Source organism: Cherax quadricarinatus, chromosome 18, assembly GCF_038502225.1.
Source record: "Cherax quadricarinatus isolate ZL_2023a chromosome 18, ASM3850222v1, whole genome shotgun sequence".
Lineage (NCBI taxonomy): Eukaryota > Metazoa > Arthropoda > Malacostraca > Decapoda > Parastacidae > Cherax > Cherax quadricarinatus.
This window is the reverse complement of record NC_091309.1, coordinates 45,749,438-45,766,464: the sequence shown is the minus strand read 5'-3', so window position 1 is coordinate 45,766,464 and position 17,027 is coordinate 45,749,438. Positions and strand designations below refer to the sequence as shown.

The 17,027-nt window shown below is 44.8% G+C and overlaps 1 protein-coding gene across 2 annotated transcripts in view; it reads left to right on the top strand.

The window, feature by feature from the left end:
- Positions 1-17,027, top strand: part of LOC128689253 (receptor-type tyrosine-protein phosphatase alpha-like) — an 828,196-nt gene that overhangs the window by 207,784 nt on the left and 603,385 nt on the right. For both annotated transcript variants that reach the window (XM_070086466.1, XM_070086465.1), the window contains exon 4: positions 3,439-3,508. In XM_070086466.1, coding sequence (XP_069942567.1) covers positions 3,439-3,508 — 70 coding nt within the window. The remainder of the gene's footprint in view (positions 1-3,438; positions 3,509-17,027) is intronic.

Genomic DNA, 17,027 nt, shown 5'->3' with positions numbered 1-17,027 from the left:
AGCTCAGGACCATCACTATGTGGTCACGTAGCTCATGACCATCACTATGTGGTCACGTAGCTCAGGACCATCACTATGTGGTCACGTAGCTCAGGACCATCACTATGTGGTCACGTAGCTCATGACCATCACTATGTGGTCACGTAGCTCCGGACCATCACCATGTGGTCACGTAGCTCAGGACCATCACCATGTGGTCACGTAGCTCAGGGCCATCACTATGTGGTCACGTAGCTCAGGACCATCACTATGTGGTCACGTAGCTCAGGACCATCACTATGTGGTCACGTAGCTCAGGACCATCACTATGTGGTCACGTAGCTCAGGACCATCACTATGTGGTCACGTAGCTCAGGACTATCACTATGTGGTCACGTAGCTCAGGACCATCACTATGTGGTCACGTAGCTCAGGACCATCACTATGTGGTCACGTAGCTCAGGACCATCACTATGTGGTCACGTAGCTCAGGACCATCACTATGTGGTCACGTAGCTCAGGACCATCACTATGTGGTCACGTAGCTCAGGACCATCACTATGTGGTCACGTAGCTCAGGACCATCACTATGTGGTCACGTAGCTCAGGACCATCACTATGTGGTCACGTAGCTCAGGACCATCACTATGTGGTCACGTAGCTCAGGACCATCACTATGTGGTCACGTAGCTCAGGACCATCACTATGTGGTCACGTAGCTCAGGACCATCACTTGTTTGTCTGTCTCTCTCTACCCCCAAGTATCTTCATTACACAATCTACCCAAATAATAATTGATTTACTTTTGGAAACTAAATCATGTAGACTGGGGATTACGTCAGTGTTTCTTGATGCTTCATATTCATAATATAAACTCATCATACTTTCTTCTGTAATCATACAATGAGTTTTTACGTTCCGAGGAATCTTTTTCCAGTTGAGCATCTCTCTATCTCTGCTGCACCAAAATATGCATTAAACCTCAACGGTAAATTGTAAGTGTGGGAACCTTCAATTAAATTTTGAAGAAAAAATGTTTGGTAATATGTGTTATGTATTTTAAGAGGCTAAATAAGTACACGATATATGAAATAAGGAGTGATGACAGCAGTATATTGGACTTTGTAATGTGGATAAAAGGTTTATCAGTAGATTTCTTTATGTACATGTTTCTACAGGACCCACAGATATTTCAGATCTTTATTTAGTTGTACCTACAGTGAAGATGATGGTGGTACAGGGGGAATGGCATCAGTAAGAGAGAAGAGAAAGTTTATATATTAAAGGAGGATGTAGTCAGGGTAAGATATAAGCAACTGGTGGGAGAAAGATGTACCAGTGAGAGTACAGGTAGTGATGAGGTTGAAGAGATGTGATGAATGCTGTGTTAGAGTGAGGCAGAAGTTTGTGGATATAAGAGTGTGGGTGCAAGAGGAAAGAGGAGCCGCTGGTGGAAGGGTGGAGAAAAATAAGCATATGAGAGCTTTTTACGAAACAGAAGTGATAGAAGGAGAGTGGAGTACATGGAGAGTAAGAGAGAGGTTAAGAGAATGGTAGAGTGAGTACAGAAGGAGAGCAAATGAAAGTGAGGTTCTATCAACACGTTTTGCTAAGATTAAGAAAAAACATTTTGGAGTGAGGTTAATAAGTTAAGGAAGCCGATGGAACGAGTGGATTTAACAGTTAACAACAGAAGATGGGAGTTATTAGAAGAGGAGTTGGAAGTATTATGAAAATATATTTAATATTTTGAGGCGTGAGGAAGAGCCAGAAGTGAGTGCTGGGGAGGTGGATGGGGGGATGGGTACAAGGAATGGGGACTAAGCAGCTGAAATGGCTGGAATCAAGACAAAAATTTTAAAAGTAGGTGAAGATATTTGGAGTAGTTGGTGTAATAAGAATGATAACAAATTCCCACTCCCGCCAGCATACTCTACCAATTTTCAAAAGTCTGACTCTGCTTACCATTAAGAACATCCATACTTATTCATGTGCCTACTACATACACAGAACAATACACACAAATATAAGCCTCCCACTCAAACTTCTCCTCACCAACCTAAACAGGACACATGACCACAACACAAGACACAGATCTCTTTTTTATATACCTCGTGTATGTATCACACTGTGTAAAAACTCTATGTACATAAAGGGCCCCAAAATATGGAATTCATTACCAGAAGATAGTAAAGTAACCCAGTCTGAAAATCAATTTAAGACTCTTCTCAAAAGCCACTTAATCACCCTAGACTAAACGCTAAATACTCACTACACACTTACTCACCTATGTACTCCCACATCATAACTTCAACAATCACTTTGAACCTTTTATCCATTGTTGACAGGAATATAATTGAATCATTGTTTTTCACAAAAAACATTTTTGAATATATGAATATATCTTTTGTCTTACACAAATTTAATTCACTTATAATTAATAATCTACTGTACAACTATGAAATAATTACTATCCTACTGTACAACTATGATATACTCCTTAGTGTTAAGTTAACTGTAAGCCAATAATGTTAAGTTGGCCCATAATAGAGGCTCTCTTTGCATTGCAACCCACTATTGTAAATACAAAATCTCAATGTACTGTTTGCAAAGATATGAAATAAATAAATAAATAAATAAATAAATTAAATGTATCAAAGAAAACGAGGATAAAAGAGAGTGTAAGAATCATATGGAACAGATGAAGTGAGGAAGTGAGTGGCGGAGTAAGTGGCGAAGTGGCCGAGTAAGTGGCAGAGTAAGTGACGGAGTAAGTGGCGGAGTAAGTGGCGAAGTGGCCGAGTAAGTGGCGGAGTTTTAAGTGACGGAGTGGCGAAGTAAGTGGCAAAGTGACGGAGTAAGTGGCGGAGTAAATGACGGAGTAAGTGGCTGAGTAAGTGGCGGAGTAAGTGACGGAGTAAGTGACGGAGTAAGTGGTGGAGTAAGAGACGGAGTAAGTGACGGAGTAAGTGGAGGAGTAAGAGACGGAGTAAGTGACGGAGTAAGTGATGGTGAAAGTGACGGAGTAAATGATGATGAAAGTGACGGTGAAAGTGTTATTTCTTTTCTTTGTAGCTCTACTTTCCTTGGAAACTACCAGTGGTCTTAAAAATATATATATTTGTATATATTTATCCCATCTTAAGGCCACCTCATAACAATGATAAACTATTAAAGACATTATGGCGTCGAGAAGTGCCAGACTTATCATTGGTTATCCTGTTTAGTAATGTTTAGTAATGTCAAGGTGTTTCCTGTGAGGGTCGAGTCTACTGGACTCTTCTCCTGAAAAGGTTACGTGATAATTTCATATATTTAACTTAAACATGAATTGTATATATTTTTAAGTAGCTGTGAATAATGTATTCATTACATACAGTATTTATTATAGACTAAAATTAAACTTTACTTACGAACAATCGTACATTATTTTGTTTAATTTATTTTTTATTATTACAGATGTCCTGTACAATGTTTCAGTCAGCAGTATGAGTTTATTGAAGTTTATGGCACTGAAACTTACCATGAGGTGAGTTTACTATGAGGTGAGGATACCATGAGGTAAGTGTGAGCCATGAGGTGGACGTACCATGAGGTTTGTGTGAAATAAGGTAAGTTTACCAAAATGCTAGTATACTCTCAGATGATAATGTAAGTGAACCATAAGGTGAGTTTACCATGATGTAAGTCTACCATAAGGTAAATATGCCATGAAGTAAGTGAAACATGAAGCAAGTGTATCATGGGGGAGTGTACCATGATGTGATTATACTGTGCAATGAAGTGAGTGTACCATGACATGACTGTAACAAGAGGTGAATGTACAGTAATGGGAGTGTATAATGAGGTGAGTATACTGAGGTCTCAAAGGTGAGTCTTAGCTCCAGACCCGACTTCTCAAGCTTACTGTTTCATGATTCACTTTCCCCTGGTTTCTTAAGTTATATTATATCTATTCATTAGATCTGTATGGATCCTGTCTCCACCACTTCTCTTCCTTCAGGAGGGAAGGAATTCCTTGACTACGTGAAGGCCTCTTGACCCTTGAAACTGGGCATCTTGTCTCCTTCCTCGGATTGAATCTCCCTACCCTCCGTCCTCCTTTCGGCCCTCCTTATTTGGGGTCATTTACCCCTTGTTAAATTTAGCTAATGGAACAAGGGATCGTTTTCTATCATATTCCGTCGAGGATAGTGCTGTTTGCCGTGAGAATTGGATTAAGTGGGGATGTGCTGGGCAGTCCTCCAGGTCCAGCGCATCCCCAGATGGAGATATTCCTGGAGAATTTCTGTTGATTTTGGGAGGTGGCAGCCAAAGGGGTACGACTCACGGCATTTCCGGTTTCTCGCCTCTCTTGTCAGCTGGCTTTGGTTCATATGACTGGGGAAATGCTATCCTGAAGAGACGGTTTAATGACATGACTGGTATGGCAAGGGGCAGTAACACTACTTGCTGTGCAGAGGGTGGATGTGGAGGGAGATATACAGTTTCTTTTATGTTTCTCACAGAATCTGTACCTTTTCTTCTCCCTTTGATTTCTTAAAAAAAAAAAAGCCTAATCATAGGCCCAAAACTCCCTCAGTCACCAAATCTCCCTTCTAACTTCTTGGTTATCCGCATTAACTTTCCCTTCCTCTGTGTCTTTCTCCCTTGCCTCCTCCCAGCATACTGCCACTGCTTCCCTTTTCTCCACGAAGATTCCTTCCTCTTCCCGTCTCCTTCAAATCTGACAGTTCCTAATGATTCTCTGTCCTCTGCCCCATCTACCCTTTCATCCTTATGAGCCACACTACATGTAAACCACACAATAACCAAATTCTGTAAACTCAGCATTGTAATCCTTATAGAGAATAAACTTTGAATTTGAATTTGAATTTGAGTTACTTTCTTGTCTTCAGGAACTTTTGAGGCCATGTTAGCTTTTATTGATGAGACGAAACCTGCGATGAACACCGTTCATATTCTAACACATTCATATTCTAAGCCTCTGAAGCCCGCTACCTACTCCTGACCAACATCAGTTGTGACGCTGGTAAAGAGTAGGTCAGGAGTGGGTCACAGGAGCTGGACATAACTGACCAACGTCAGATGTGACGTGAACTTCACTCAATTGTGACGTGAACTTCTCTCAGTGGTAACGTGGATCTTGTGAAGACGTCTGTAGCGATAGCTACAGATGTTCTCTATTGAGCAACTCTGCCATCAGCTTAAGGAGGAGCTGAGGGTGGCTAAGCTCGAGATATGGCGATTGACTGAGGAAAACAAGAAGATTCATAGAAATCCTCCTGTTATGAATCCTCAGGTCAAGAAAGTAACCTGGGCTGTGGAGGCCAGCATGGAACGAAGCTGAAGATCAATAGGATGGATGAAGAGGTAGAAACGACGAAGAACCGGGAGACTGCTGTTGAAATTTCAAACCCGGAGAGTGTGAGTCAGCTGCTGTGAATGTCAGAATGAAGAACACCAAGGAAGTTAAGAATATTGTGCTTGGAGGAGACAGATTAGGTACATGGATAGGGCCTTCTGCTTGAAGGATAGAAGTAGGAGACAGGGGGTTTGCTTTCCTGGAGCTGAGATGGAGGATATTGATCAAGAATGGTAATAGGGTCAATCCTTTTATCTGCCTCAGTGCTGGAGGCAATGATGTAGATAAGCGTAAATGTGAGGATTGTGTTAGAAGATACAGGACAGCAATAGAGATAACTGGAAGAAAGGAGAGAGACCTGTTGTGTGTCATTATACCAAGAAGGGGTGTTGGAAATGAATGGCTGTCCAAAGCAATTGGTAGTAATTGCTGGCAAGACAGACGGTGTTAGGATATTGCAGTGCCATACATCAACAACTAAGACAACTTCTACGGTAGAAATGGCATGTATGGTAGGGATGGGGTTCACTTATCCCGGGCAGGTGTAGGTTTCCTCGCTAGTTCAATTGAGGGTGTTGTTAGGACTTTATACTAGGATTGGTTAGAGATATGGATTAATGAAGGAAAATATTAAATACGGAAATATTTCTGACTTGATATCATGAATCTTAATAATAAGAGTCATCAAGTAACACTAAGTAATGATAACAACAGAAATTGTGTAAAATTAAACCTGAATAGGAAAAAGGTGCAGAAGGAAAAACATATTAATATATTTTATACTAATAGTAAAGTGCCATAAATGAAGTTAATGAATTACGTTTGTTAGCGTGTACGGTTGTTAGCGTGTACGGTTGTTAGCGTGTACGATTGTTAGCGTGTACGATTGTTAGCGTGTACGATTGTTAGTGTGTACGATTGTTAGCGTGTACGGTTGTTAGCGTGTACGGTTGTTAGCGTGTACGGTTGTTAGCGTGTACGTTTGTTAGCGTGTACGGTTGTTAGCGTGTACGGTTGTTAGCGTGTACGGTTGTTAGCGTGTACGTTTGTTAGCGTGTACGGTTGTTAGCGTGTACGGTTGTTAGCGTGTACGGTTGTTAGCGTGTACGGTTGTTAGCGTGTACGGTTGTTAGCGTGTACGGTTGTTAGCGTTTACGTTTGTTAGCGTGTACGGTTGTTAGCGTGTACGGTTGTTAGCGTGTACGGTTGTTAGCGTGTACGGTTGTTAGCGTGTACGGTTGTTAGCGTGTACGGTTGTTAGCGTGTACGGTTGTTAGCGTGTACGGTTGTTAGCGTGTACGGTTGTTAGCGTGTACGGTTGTTAGCGTGTACGGTTGTTAGCGTGTACGGTTGTTAGCGTGTACGGTTGTTAGCGTGTACGGTTGTTAGCGTGTACGGTTGTTAGCGTGTACGGTTGTTAGCGTGTACGGTTGTTAGCGTGTACGGTTGTTAGCGTGTACGGTTGTTAGCGTGTACGGTTGTTAGCGTGTACGGTTGTTAGCGTGTACGGTTGTTAGCGTGTACGGTTGTTAGCGTGTACGGTTGTTAGCGTGTACGGTTGTTAGCGTGTACGGTTGTTAGCGTGTACGGTTGTTAGCGTGTACGTGTTAGCGTGTACGGTTGTTAGCGTGTACGGTTGTTAGCGTGTACGGTTGTTAGCGTGTACGGTTGTTAGCGTGTACGGTTGTTAGCGTGTACGGTTGTTAGCGTGTACGGTTGTTAGCGTGTACGGTTGTTAGCGTGTACGGTTGTTAGCGTGTACGGTTGTTAGCGTGTACGGTTGTTAGCGTGTACGGTTGTTAGCGTGTACGGTTGTTAGCGTGTACGGTTGTTAGCGTGTACGGTTGTTAGCGTGTACGGTTGTTAGCGTGTACGGTTGTTAGCGTGTACGGTTGTTAGCGTGTACGGTTGTTAGCGTGTACGGTTGTTAGCGTGTACGGTTGTTAGCGTGTACGGTTGTTAGCGTGTACGGTTGTGAGCGTGTACGGTTGTTAGCGTGTACGGTTGTTAGCGTGTACGGTTGTTAGCGTGTACGGTTGTTAGCGAGTACGGTTGTTAGCGTGTACGTGGTTTGTTAGCGTGTACGGTTGTTAGCGTGTACGGTTGTTAGCGTGTACGTTTGTTAGCGTGTACGGTTGTTAGCGTGTACGGTTGTTAGCGTGTACGGTTGTTAGCGTGTACGGTTGTTAGCGTGTACGGTTGTTAGCGTGTACGGTTGTTAGCGTGTACGGTTGTTAGCGTGTACGGTTGTTAGCGTGTACGGTTGTTAGCGTGTACGGTTGTTAGCGTGTACGGTTGTTAGCGTGTACGGTTGTTAGCGTGTACGGTTGTTAGCGTGTACGGTTGTTAGCGTGTACGGTTGTTAGCGTGTACGGTTGTTAGCGTGTACGTTTGTAGCGTGTACGGTTGTTAGCGTGTTACGTGGTTTGTTAGCGTGTACGGTTGTTAGCGTGTACGGTTGTTAGCGTGTACGGTTGTTAGCGTGTACGGTTGTTAGCGTACGGTTGTAGCGTGTACGGTTGTTAGCGTGTACGGTTGTTAGCGTGTCCGGTGGTTAGCGTGTACGGTTGTGAGCGTGTACGGTTGTTAGCGTGTACGGTTGTTAGCGTGTACGGTTGTTAGCGTGTACGGTTGTTAGCGTGTACGGTTGTTAGCGTGTACGGTTGTTAGCGTGTACGGTTGTTAGCGTGTACGGTTGTTAGCGTGTACGGTTGTTAGCGTGTACGTGTACGGTTGTTAGCGTGTACGGTTGTTAGCGTGTACGGTTGTTAGCGTGTTCGGTTGTTAGCGTGTACGGTTGTTAGCGTGTACGGTTGTTAGCGTGTACGGTTGTTAGCGTGTACGGTTGTTAGCGTGTACGTTGTTGTTAGCGTGTACGGTTGTTAGCGTGTACGTTTGTTAGCGTGTACGGTTGTTAGCGTGTACGGTTGTTAGCGTGTACGGTTGTTAGCGTGTACGGTTGTTAGTACGGTTGTTAGCGTGTACGGTTGTTAGCGTGCACGGTTGTTAGCGTGTACGGTTGTTAGCGTGTACGGTTGTTAGCGTGTACGGATGTTAGCGTGTACGGTTGTTAGCGTGTACGGTTGTTAGCGTGCACGGTTGTTAGCGTGTACGGTTGTTAGCGTGTACGGTTGTTAGCGTGTACGGATGTTAGCGTGTACGTGTACGGTTGTTAGCGTGTACGGTTGTTAGCGTGTACGTGTACGTGGTTGTTAGCGTGTACGGTTGTTAGCGTGTACGGTTGTTAGCGTGTACGTGTTAGCGTGGTTGTTAGCGTGTACGGTTGTTAGTACGTGTTACGTGGTTGTTAGTACGGTTGCGTTTGTTACGTGTACGGTTGTTAGCGTGTACGGTTGTTAGCGTGAACGGTTGTTAGCGTGTACGGTTGTTAGCGTGTACGGTTGTTAGCGTGTACGGTTGTTAGCGTGTACGGTTTGTTAGCGTGTACGGTTGTTAGCGTGTACGTTTGTTAGCGTGTACGGTTGTTAGCGTGTACGGTTGTTAGCGTGTACGGTTGTTAGCGTGTACGGTTGTGTACGGTTGTTAGCGTGTACGGTTGTTAGCGTGTACGGTTGTTAGCGTGTACGTTGTTAGCGTGTACGGTTGTTAGCGTGTACGGTTGTTAGCGTGTACGGTTGTTAGCGTGTACGGTTGTTAGCGTGTACGGTTGTTAGCGTGTACGGTTGTTAGCGTGTACGGTTGTTAGCGTGTACGGTTGTTAGCGTGTACGGTTGTTAGCGTGTACGGTTGTTAGCGTGTACGGTTGTTAGCGTGTACGGTTGTTAGCGTGTACGTGGTTGTTAGCGTGTACGGTTGTTAGCGTGTACGGTTGTTAGCGTGTACGTTTGTTAGCGTGGTTGTTAGCGTGTACGGTTGTTAGCGTGTACGGTTGTTAGCGTGTACGGTTGTTAGCGTGTACGGTTGTTAGCGTGTACGGTTGTTAGCGTGTACGTTTGTTAGCGTGTACGGTTGTTAGCGTGTACGGTTGTTAGCGTGTACGTTTGTTAGCGTGTACGGTTGTTACGTGGTTGTTAGTGTGTACGGTTGTTAGCGTGTACGGTTGTTAGCGTGTACGGTTGTTAGCGTGTACGGTTGTTAGCGTGTACGGTTGTTAGCGTGTACGGTTGTTAGCGTGTACGTTTGTTAGCGTGTACGGTTGTTAGCGTGTACGGTTGTTAGCGTGTACGGTTGTTAGCGTGTACGGTTGTTAGCGTGTACGGTTGTTAGCGTGTACGTTTGTTAGCGTGTACGGTTGTTAGCGTGTACGGTTGTTAGCGTGTACGGTACGGTTGTTAGCGTGTACGGTTGTTAGCGTGTACGGTTGTTAGCGTGTACGTTGTTAGCGTGGTTGTTAGCGTGTACGGTTGTTAGCGTGTACGTTTGTTAGCGTGTACGGTTGTTAGCGTGTACGGTTGTTAGCGTGTACGGTTGTTAGCGTGTACGGTTGTTAGCGTGTACGGTTGTTAGCGTGTACGGTTGTTAGCGTGTACGGTTGTTAGCGTGTACGGTTGTTAGCGTGTACGGTTGTTAGCGTGTACGGTTGTTAGCGTGTACGGTTGTTAGCGTGTACGTTTGTTAGCGTGTACGGTTGTTAGCGTGTACGGTTGTTAGCGTGTACGGTTGTTAGCGTGTACGGTTGTTAGCGTGTACGGTTGTTAGCGTGTACGGTTGTTAGCGTGTACGGTTGTTAGCGTGTACGGTTGTTAGCGTGTAGGGTTGTTAGCGTGTACGTGTACGGTTGTTAGCGTGTACGGTTGTTAGCGTGTACGGTTGTTAGCGTGTACGTTTGTTAGCGTGTACGGTTGTTAGCGTGTACGGTTGTTAGCGTGTACGGTTGTTAGCGTGTACGGTTGTTAGCGTGTACGGTTGTTAGCGTGTACGGTTGTTAGCGTGTACGGTTGTTAGCGTGTACGGTTGTTAGCGTGTACGGTTGTGAGCGTGTACGGTTGTTGGCGTGTACGGTTGTTACGTGTTACGTGGTTGTTAGCGTGTACGGTTGTTAGCGTGTACGGTTGTTAGCGTGTACGGTTGTTAGCGTGTACGGTTGTTAGCGTGTACGGTTGTTAGCGTGTACGGTTGTTAGCGTGTACGGTTGTTAGCGTGTACGTTTGTTAGCGTGTACGGTTGTTAGCGTGTACGGTTGTTAGCGTGTACGTTTGTTAGCGTGTACGGTTGTTAGCGTGTACGGTTGTTAGCGTGTACGGTTGTTAGCGTGTACGGTTGTTAGCGTGTACGGTTGTTAGCGTGTACGGTTGTTAGCGTGTACGGTTGTTAGCGTGTACGGTTGTTAGCGTGTACGGTTGTTAGCGTGTACGGTTGTTAGCGTGTACGGTTGTTAGCGTGTACGGTTGTTAGCGTGTACGGTTGTTAGCGTGTACGGTTGTTAGCGTGTACGGTTGTTAGCGTGTACGGTTGTTAGCGTGTACGTTTGTTAGCGTGTACGGTTGTTAGCGTGTACGGTTGTTAGCGTGTACGGTTGTTAGCGTGTACGGTTGTTAGCGTGTACGGTTGTTAGCGTGTACGGTTGTTAGCGTGTACGGTTGTTAGCGTGTACGTTTGTTAGCGTGTACGGTTGTTAGCGTGTACGGTTGTTAGCGTGTACGGTTGTTAGCGTGTACGGTTGTTAGCGTGTACGGTTGTTAGCGTGTACGGTTGTTAGCGTGTACGGTTGTTAGCGTGTACGGTTGTTAGCGTGTACGGTTGTTAGCGTGTACGGTTGTTAGCGTGTACGGTTGTTAGCGTGTACGGTTGTTAGCGTGTACGGTTGTTAGCGTGTACGGTTGTTAGCGTGTACGGTTGTTAGCGTGTACGGTTGTTAGCGTGTACGGTTGTTAGCGTGTACGGTTGTTAGCGTGTACGGTTGTTAGCGTGTACGGTTGTTAGCGTGTACGGTTGTTAGCGTGTACGGTTGTTAGCGTGTACGGTTGTTAGCGTGTACGGTTGTTAGCGTGTACGGTTGTTAGCGTGTACGGTTGTTAGCGTGTACGGTTGTTAGCGTGTACGGTTGTTAGCGTGTACGGTTGTTAGCGTGTACGGTTGTTAGCGTGTACGGTTGTTAGCGTGTACGGTTGTTAGCGTGTACGGTTGTTAGCGTGTACGGTTGTTAGCGTGTACGGTTGTTAGCGTGTACGGTTGTTAGCGTGTACGGTTGTTAGCGTGTACGGTTGTTAGCGTGTACGGGTGTTAGTGTACGGTTGTTACGTGTTGTCAGCGTGTACGTTTGTTAGCGTGTACGGTTGTTAGCGTGTACGGTTGTTAGCGTGTACGGTTGTTAGCGTGTACGGTTGTTAGCGTGTACGGTTGTTAGCGTGTACGTTTGTTAGCGTGTACGGTTGTTAGCGTGTACGGTTGTTAGCGTGTACGTTTGTTAGCGTGTACGGTTGTTAGCGTGTACGGTTGTTAGCGTGTACGGTTGTTAGCGTGTACGTTTGTTAGCGTGTACGGTTGTTAGCGTGTACGGTTGTTAGCGTGTACGTTTGTTAGCGGTTGTTAGTGTGTACGGTTGTAGCGTGTACGTTTGTTAGCGTGTACGGTTGTTAGCGTGTACGGTTGTTAGCGTGTACGGTTGTTAGCGTGTACGGTTGTTAGCGTGTACGGTTGTTAGCGTGTACGGTTGTTAGCGTGTACGGTTGTTAGCGTGTACGGTTGTTAGCGTGTACGTTTGTTAGCGTGTACGGTTGTTAGCGTGTACGGTTGTTAGCGTGTACGGTTGTTAGCGTGTACGGTTGTTAGCGTGTACGGTTGTTAGCGTGTACGTTTGTTAGCGTGTACGGTTTGTTAGCGTGTACGGTTGTTAGCGTGTACGGTTGTTAGCGTGTACGTTTGTTAGCGTGTACGTGTCCGGTTGTTAGCGTGTACGGTTGTTAGCGTGTACGTTTGTTAGCGTGTACGGTTGTTAGCGTGTACGTTTGTTAGCGTGTACGGTTGTTAGCGTGTACGGTTGTTAGCGTGTACGGTTGTTAGCGTGTACGGTTGTTAGCGTGTACGGTTGTTAGCGTGTACGGTTGTTAGCGTGTACGGTTGTTAGCGTGTACGGTTGTTAGCGTGTACGGTTGTTAGCGTGTACGGTTGTTAGCGTGTACGGTTGTTAGCGTGTACGGTTGTTAGCGTGTACGGTTGTTAGCGTGTACGGTTGTTAGCGTGTACGTGTAGCGTGTACGGTTGTTAGCGTGTACGTTTGTTAGCGTGTACGGTTGTTAGCGTGTACGGTTGTTAGCGTGTACGTTTGTTAGCGTGTACGGTTGTTAGCGTATACGGTTGTTAGCGTGTACGGTTGTTAGCGTATACGGTTGTTATACGGTTGTTACGTGGTTGTTAGCGTGTACGGTTGTTAGCGTGTAGTTAGCGTGTACGGTTGTTAGCGTGTACGTTTGTTAGCGTGTACGGTTGTTAGCGTGTACGGTTGTTAGCGTGTACGGTTGTTAGCGTGTACGGTTGTTAGCGTGTACGGTTGTTAGCGTGTACGGTTGTTAGCGTGTACGTTTGTTAGCGTGTACGGTTGTTAGCGTGTACGGTTGTTAGCGTGTACGTTTGTTAGCGTGTACGGTTGTTAGCGTGTACGGTTGTTAGCGTGTACGTTTGTTAGCGTGTACGGTTGTTAGCGTGTACGGTTGTTAGCGTGTACGGTTGTTAGCGTGTACGTACGGTTGTTAGCGTGTACGGTTGTTAGCGTGTACGGTTGTTAGCGTGTACGTGTACGGTTGTTAGCGTGTACGGTTGTTAGCGTGTACGGTTGTTAGCGTGTACGTTTGTTAGCGTGTACGGTTGTTAGTGTGTACGGTTGTTAGCGTGTACGTTTGTTAGCGTGTACGGTTGTTAGCGTGTACGTTTGTTAGCGTGTACGGTTGTTAGCGTGTACGGTTGTTAGCGTGTACGGTTGTTAGCGTGCACGGTTGTTAGCGTGTACGGTTGTTAGCGTGTACGGTTGTTAGCGTTTACGGTTGTTAGCGTGTACGGCTGTTAGCGTGTACGTTTGTTAGCGTGTACGGTTGTTAGCGTGTACGGTTGTTAGCGTGTACGTTTGTTAGCGTGTACGGTTGTTAGCGTGTACGGTTGTTAGCGTGTACGTTTGTTAGCGTGTACGGTTGTTAGCGTGTACGTTTGTTAGCGTGTTCGGTTGTTAGCGTGTACGGTTGTTAGCGTGTACGTTTGTTAGCGTGTACGGTTGTTAGCGTGTACGGTTGTTAGCGTGTACGTTTGTTAGCGTGTACGGTTGTTAGCGTGTACGGTTGTTAGCGTGTACGTTTGTTAGCGTGTACGGTTGTTAGCGTGTACGGTTGTTAGCGTGTACGTTTGTTAGCGTGTACGGTTGTTAGCGTGTACGTTTGTTAGCGTGTACGGTTGTTAGCGTGTACGGTTGTTAGCGTGTACGGTTGTTAGCGTGCACGGTTGTTAGCGTGTACGGTTGTTAGCGTGTACGGTTGTTAGCGTTTACGGTTGTTAGCGTGTACGGCTGTTAGCGTGTACGTTTGTTAGCGTGTACGGTTGTTAGCGTGTACGGTTGTTAGCGTGTACGTTTGTTAGCGTGTACGGTTGTTAGCGTGTACGGTTGTTAGCGTGTACGTTTGTTAGCGTGTACGGTTGTTAGCGTGTACGTTTGTTAGCGTGTTCGGTTGTTAGCGTGTACGGTTGTTAGCGTGTACGTTTGTTAGCGTGTACGGTTGTTAGCGTGTACGGTTGTTAGCGTGTACGTTTGTTAGCGTGTACGGTTGTTAGCGTGTACGGTTGTTAGCGTGTACGTTTGTTAGCGTGTACGGTTGTTAGCGTGTACGGTTGTTAGCGTGTACGTTTGTTAGCGTGTACGGTTGTTAGCGTGTACGTTTGTTAGCGTGTACGGTTGTTAGCGTGTACGGTTGTTAGCGTGTACGGTTGTTAGCGTGTACGGTTGTTAGCGTGTACGGTTGTTAGCGTGTACGGTTGTTAGCGTGTACGGTTGTTAGCGTGTACGGTTGTTAGCGTGTACGGTTGTTAGCGTGTACGGTTGTTAGCGTGTACGGTTGTTAGCGTGTACGTTTGTTAGCGTGTACGGTTGTTAGCGTGTACGGTTGTTAGCGTGTACGGTTGTTAGCGTGTACAGTTGTTAGCGTGTACGGTTGTTAGCGTGTACGGTTGTTAGCGTGTACGGTTGTTAGCGTGTACGGTTGTTAGCGTGTACGGTTGTTAGCGTGTACGATTGTTAGCGTGTACGGTTGTTAGCGTGTACGGTTGTTAGCGTGTACGGTTGTTAGCGTGTACGGTTGTTAGCGTGTACGGTTGTTAGCGTGTACGGTTGTTAGCGTGTACGGTTGTTAGCGTGTACGGTTGTTAGCGTGTACGAGGAACATTGATGTTATTGCAATAACTGAAACATGGTATAATTTAGAGTCAGGACATGATTCCTGAGTGGCATATTCAAGGCTGAGGGACTGATTACCTCAAACTCCTCCTGTTCTTCACCATTTTCCTTTGTATTCACTGATGAAGCTACTGTGTGACGAAACGTTTTCTCAATAAAGATACCCAAGTGTTGTATATGTATCTTGTTGGTTCTCTGAACCATTCAATTACATTCCTGTCTGACACAGCAACATCTTGGGATCTTAATACAGGGAATTCTTCACTTGCCTAACCCTTGGGCACGACCTACTTCCACACTGGACAAATGTGACACCACCTACGACTGCTGCACCTCTCCTGCCTACGGTATATAAGCTACTTCTCTGCACATATGCTGTATTCTTTTCAAGATTGATGGACTGACCACATTGACTCAATCCTGATGGACTGATTACCTGAAACTCCTCTTGTTCTTCACCATTCTCCTTCGTACTGACTGATGAAGCCACTGTGTGGCGAAATGTTTCCTCATTAAAGATACCCAAGTGTTGTACATGTGTCTAATTTATAAACTTGTCGGTTCTCTGAACCATTCATCTACAAATTGTTCCATGCAGATATAACAAGAAAGAGGGTGGAATTGCGTTATATGTACGAGAAAATATAAATTGTTGCATAAAAACAGCATTAGATGGATTAGCAACAGAATCTGTTTGGATAGAATTTTTAGATCAGTGAAAAATAATTTTATGTGTAATATACCGACCTCCAGTCTTAGAAAGCGTTATAGGGAGACTTTATGTCTAGAAGCCCTAACGAAATTGTTAGGGCTTCTAGGCATGATAACGTAATCTGTATAAATGTTGACAGAATTGCTGACAATATGTTGGGTAAAAAGACACAAGTGCAACTAATGCGACATTTTATTGTGGCAAAGTTTCGCTCTTGATAAAACTGCTGGAAAGCGAAACGTTGCCACAATGAAATGTCACATCAAATTGACTGGACTTCTTTGACAGGTAATCTGGAATTAAGTGACTTTATGGAAGTAGTTCAGGACTGCTTTCTGAAACAGTGTGTCTGAACGCCTGCATTACTTGCAGGCGTTCAGACAGCAATACACGCTTAAAGTGCAAGAAATAATGTGGATTACAATTTTCCAACTTAATGTTCAACATTTCTTTAATAACCGTTACCTCCTTGAAGTTGAACTACATAATTAAAATCCCGATGTTATACTCTTGAATGAGACAGCTGCGGGAGTTGATCAACATATTAAATTACGTGGTTACTCTACTGTGGAGAAATCGAGAGGACCCTATAGTGGCGTAGCCATCTTAGTTAAATTAGGCTATGCATTTAAAAATATTCATGTTGATGAAGATAACATTCTTGCTATAGAAATGACGTCTCATGGCCAACTAGTGATAGGAACTGGATATTTTCCCCCGAGACAACAATATGTAGAGTCAATTCCTCTACATAGGATATTAAGCAGAAATATTCCAACAATTCTAACGGGAGATTTTAATGCTCATCACCCTGCCCTCTTCAACTGTGGAGCTGGTAATCCACTGGGTGAGTTGAAAGGAAAACAACTATTTAATATCATGACAGCTAGAAACTTGTCATTTCAAGGCCCATTCTTTAAATCGTATATTGGTCCTCATCCAGGGACACCAGATATAGTCCTGACAAACAGAGACTGTGACATCTTTCATTGTCGTATCTCTCCTGGTGGACACGTAGGATCTGACCATATCCCTGTTTTAATACAACTACAAACTTCTCCATTTAGAATACCTGTACCTCCTAAACTCAATCTCAACACCCTAGGATTTGACCCCTTCAGGGCATTTCTGGGTGACGATGAAATTGTGTCGTTGGAAAATCTACCTTCCACTGCAATTGACGACGCGATCAGGTCCCTTCACAATCGAATAATTGATGCTACTAATGCAACTTGCCAGTTAGCTTCCACAAAGATCTACCAACAATATAAACCTACGAGGGAAATTAGAGACGCTTTGAGAAATTATCAAACAGAATGTCGAAGGCATCTTCAAACGCGACAACCACCAGCAGCTACATTGCACAGATTAAGGCAAGAATTAATTAACATGATTAGTCATCACAAACGTGGCTTATGGAAATTGCTAGTTCTCCAAGCTAATCAATATAAACGTGAGCCAGCAAAATTTTGGAGTAAGATCCGACAACTTTTAGGGGCAAAGCACAAGGCTCCTAACTACCTAATTCATACCTTCACTGACGAGGATGATGAAGATGTTGAGATTAAACTTGAAGATCCACAGGACCAGGCTAATTTGATGGGTGATGTATGGGAGAAAATTCTCTCCCACAATAA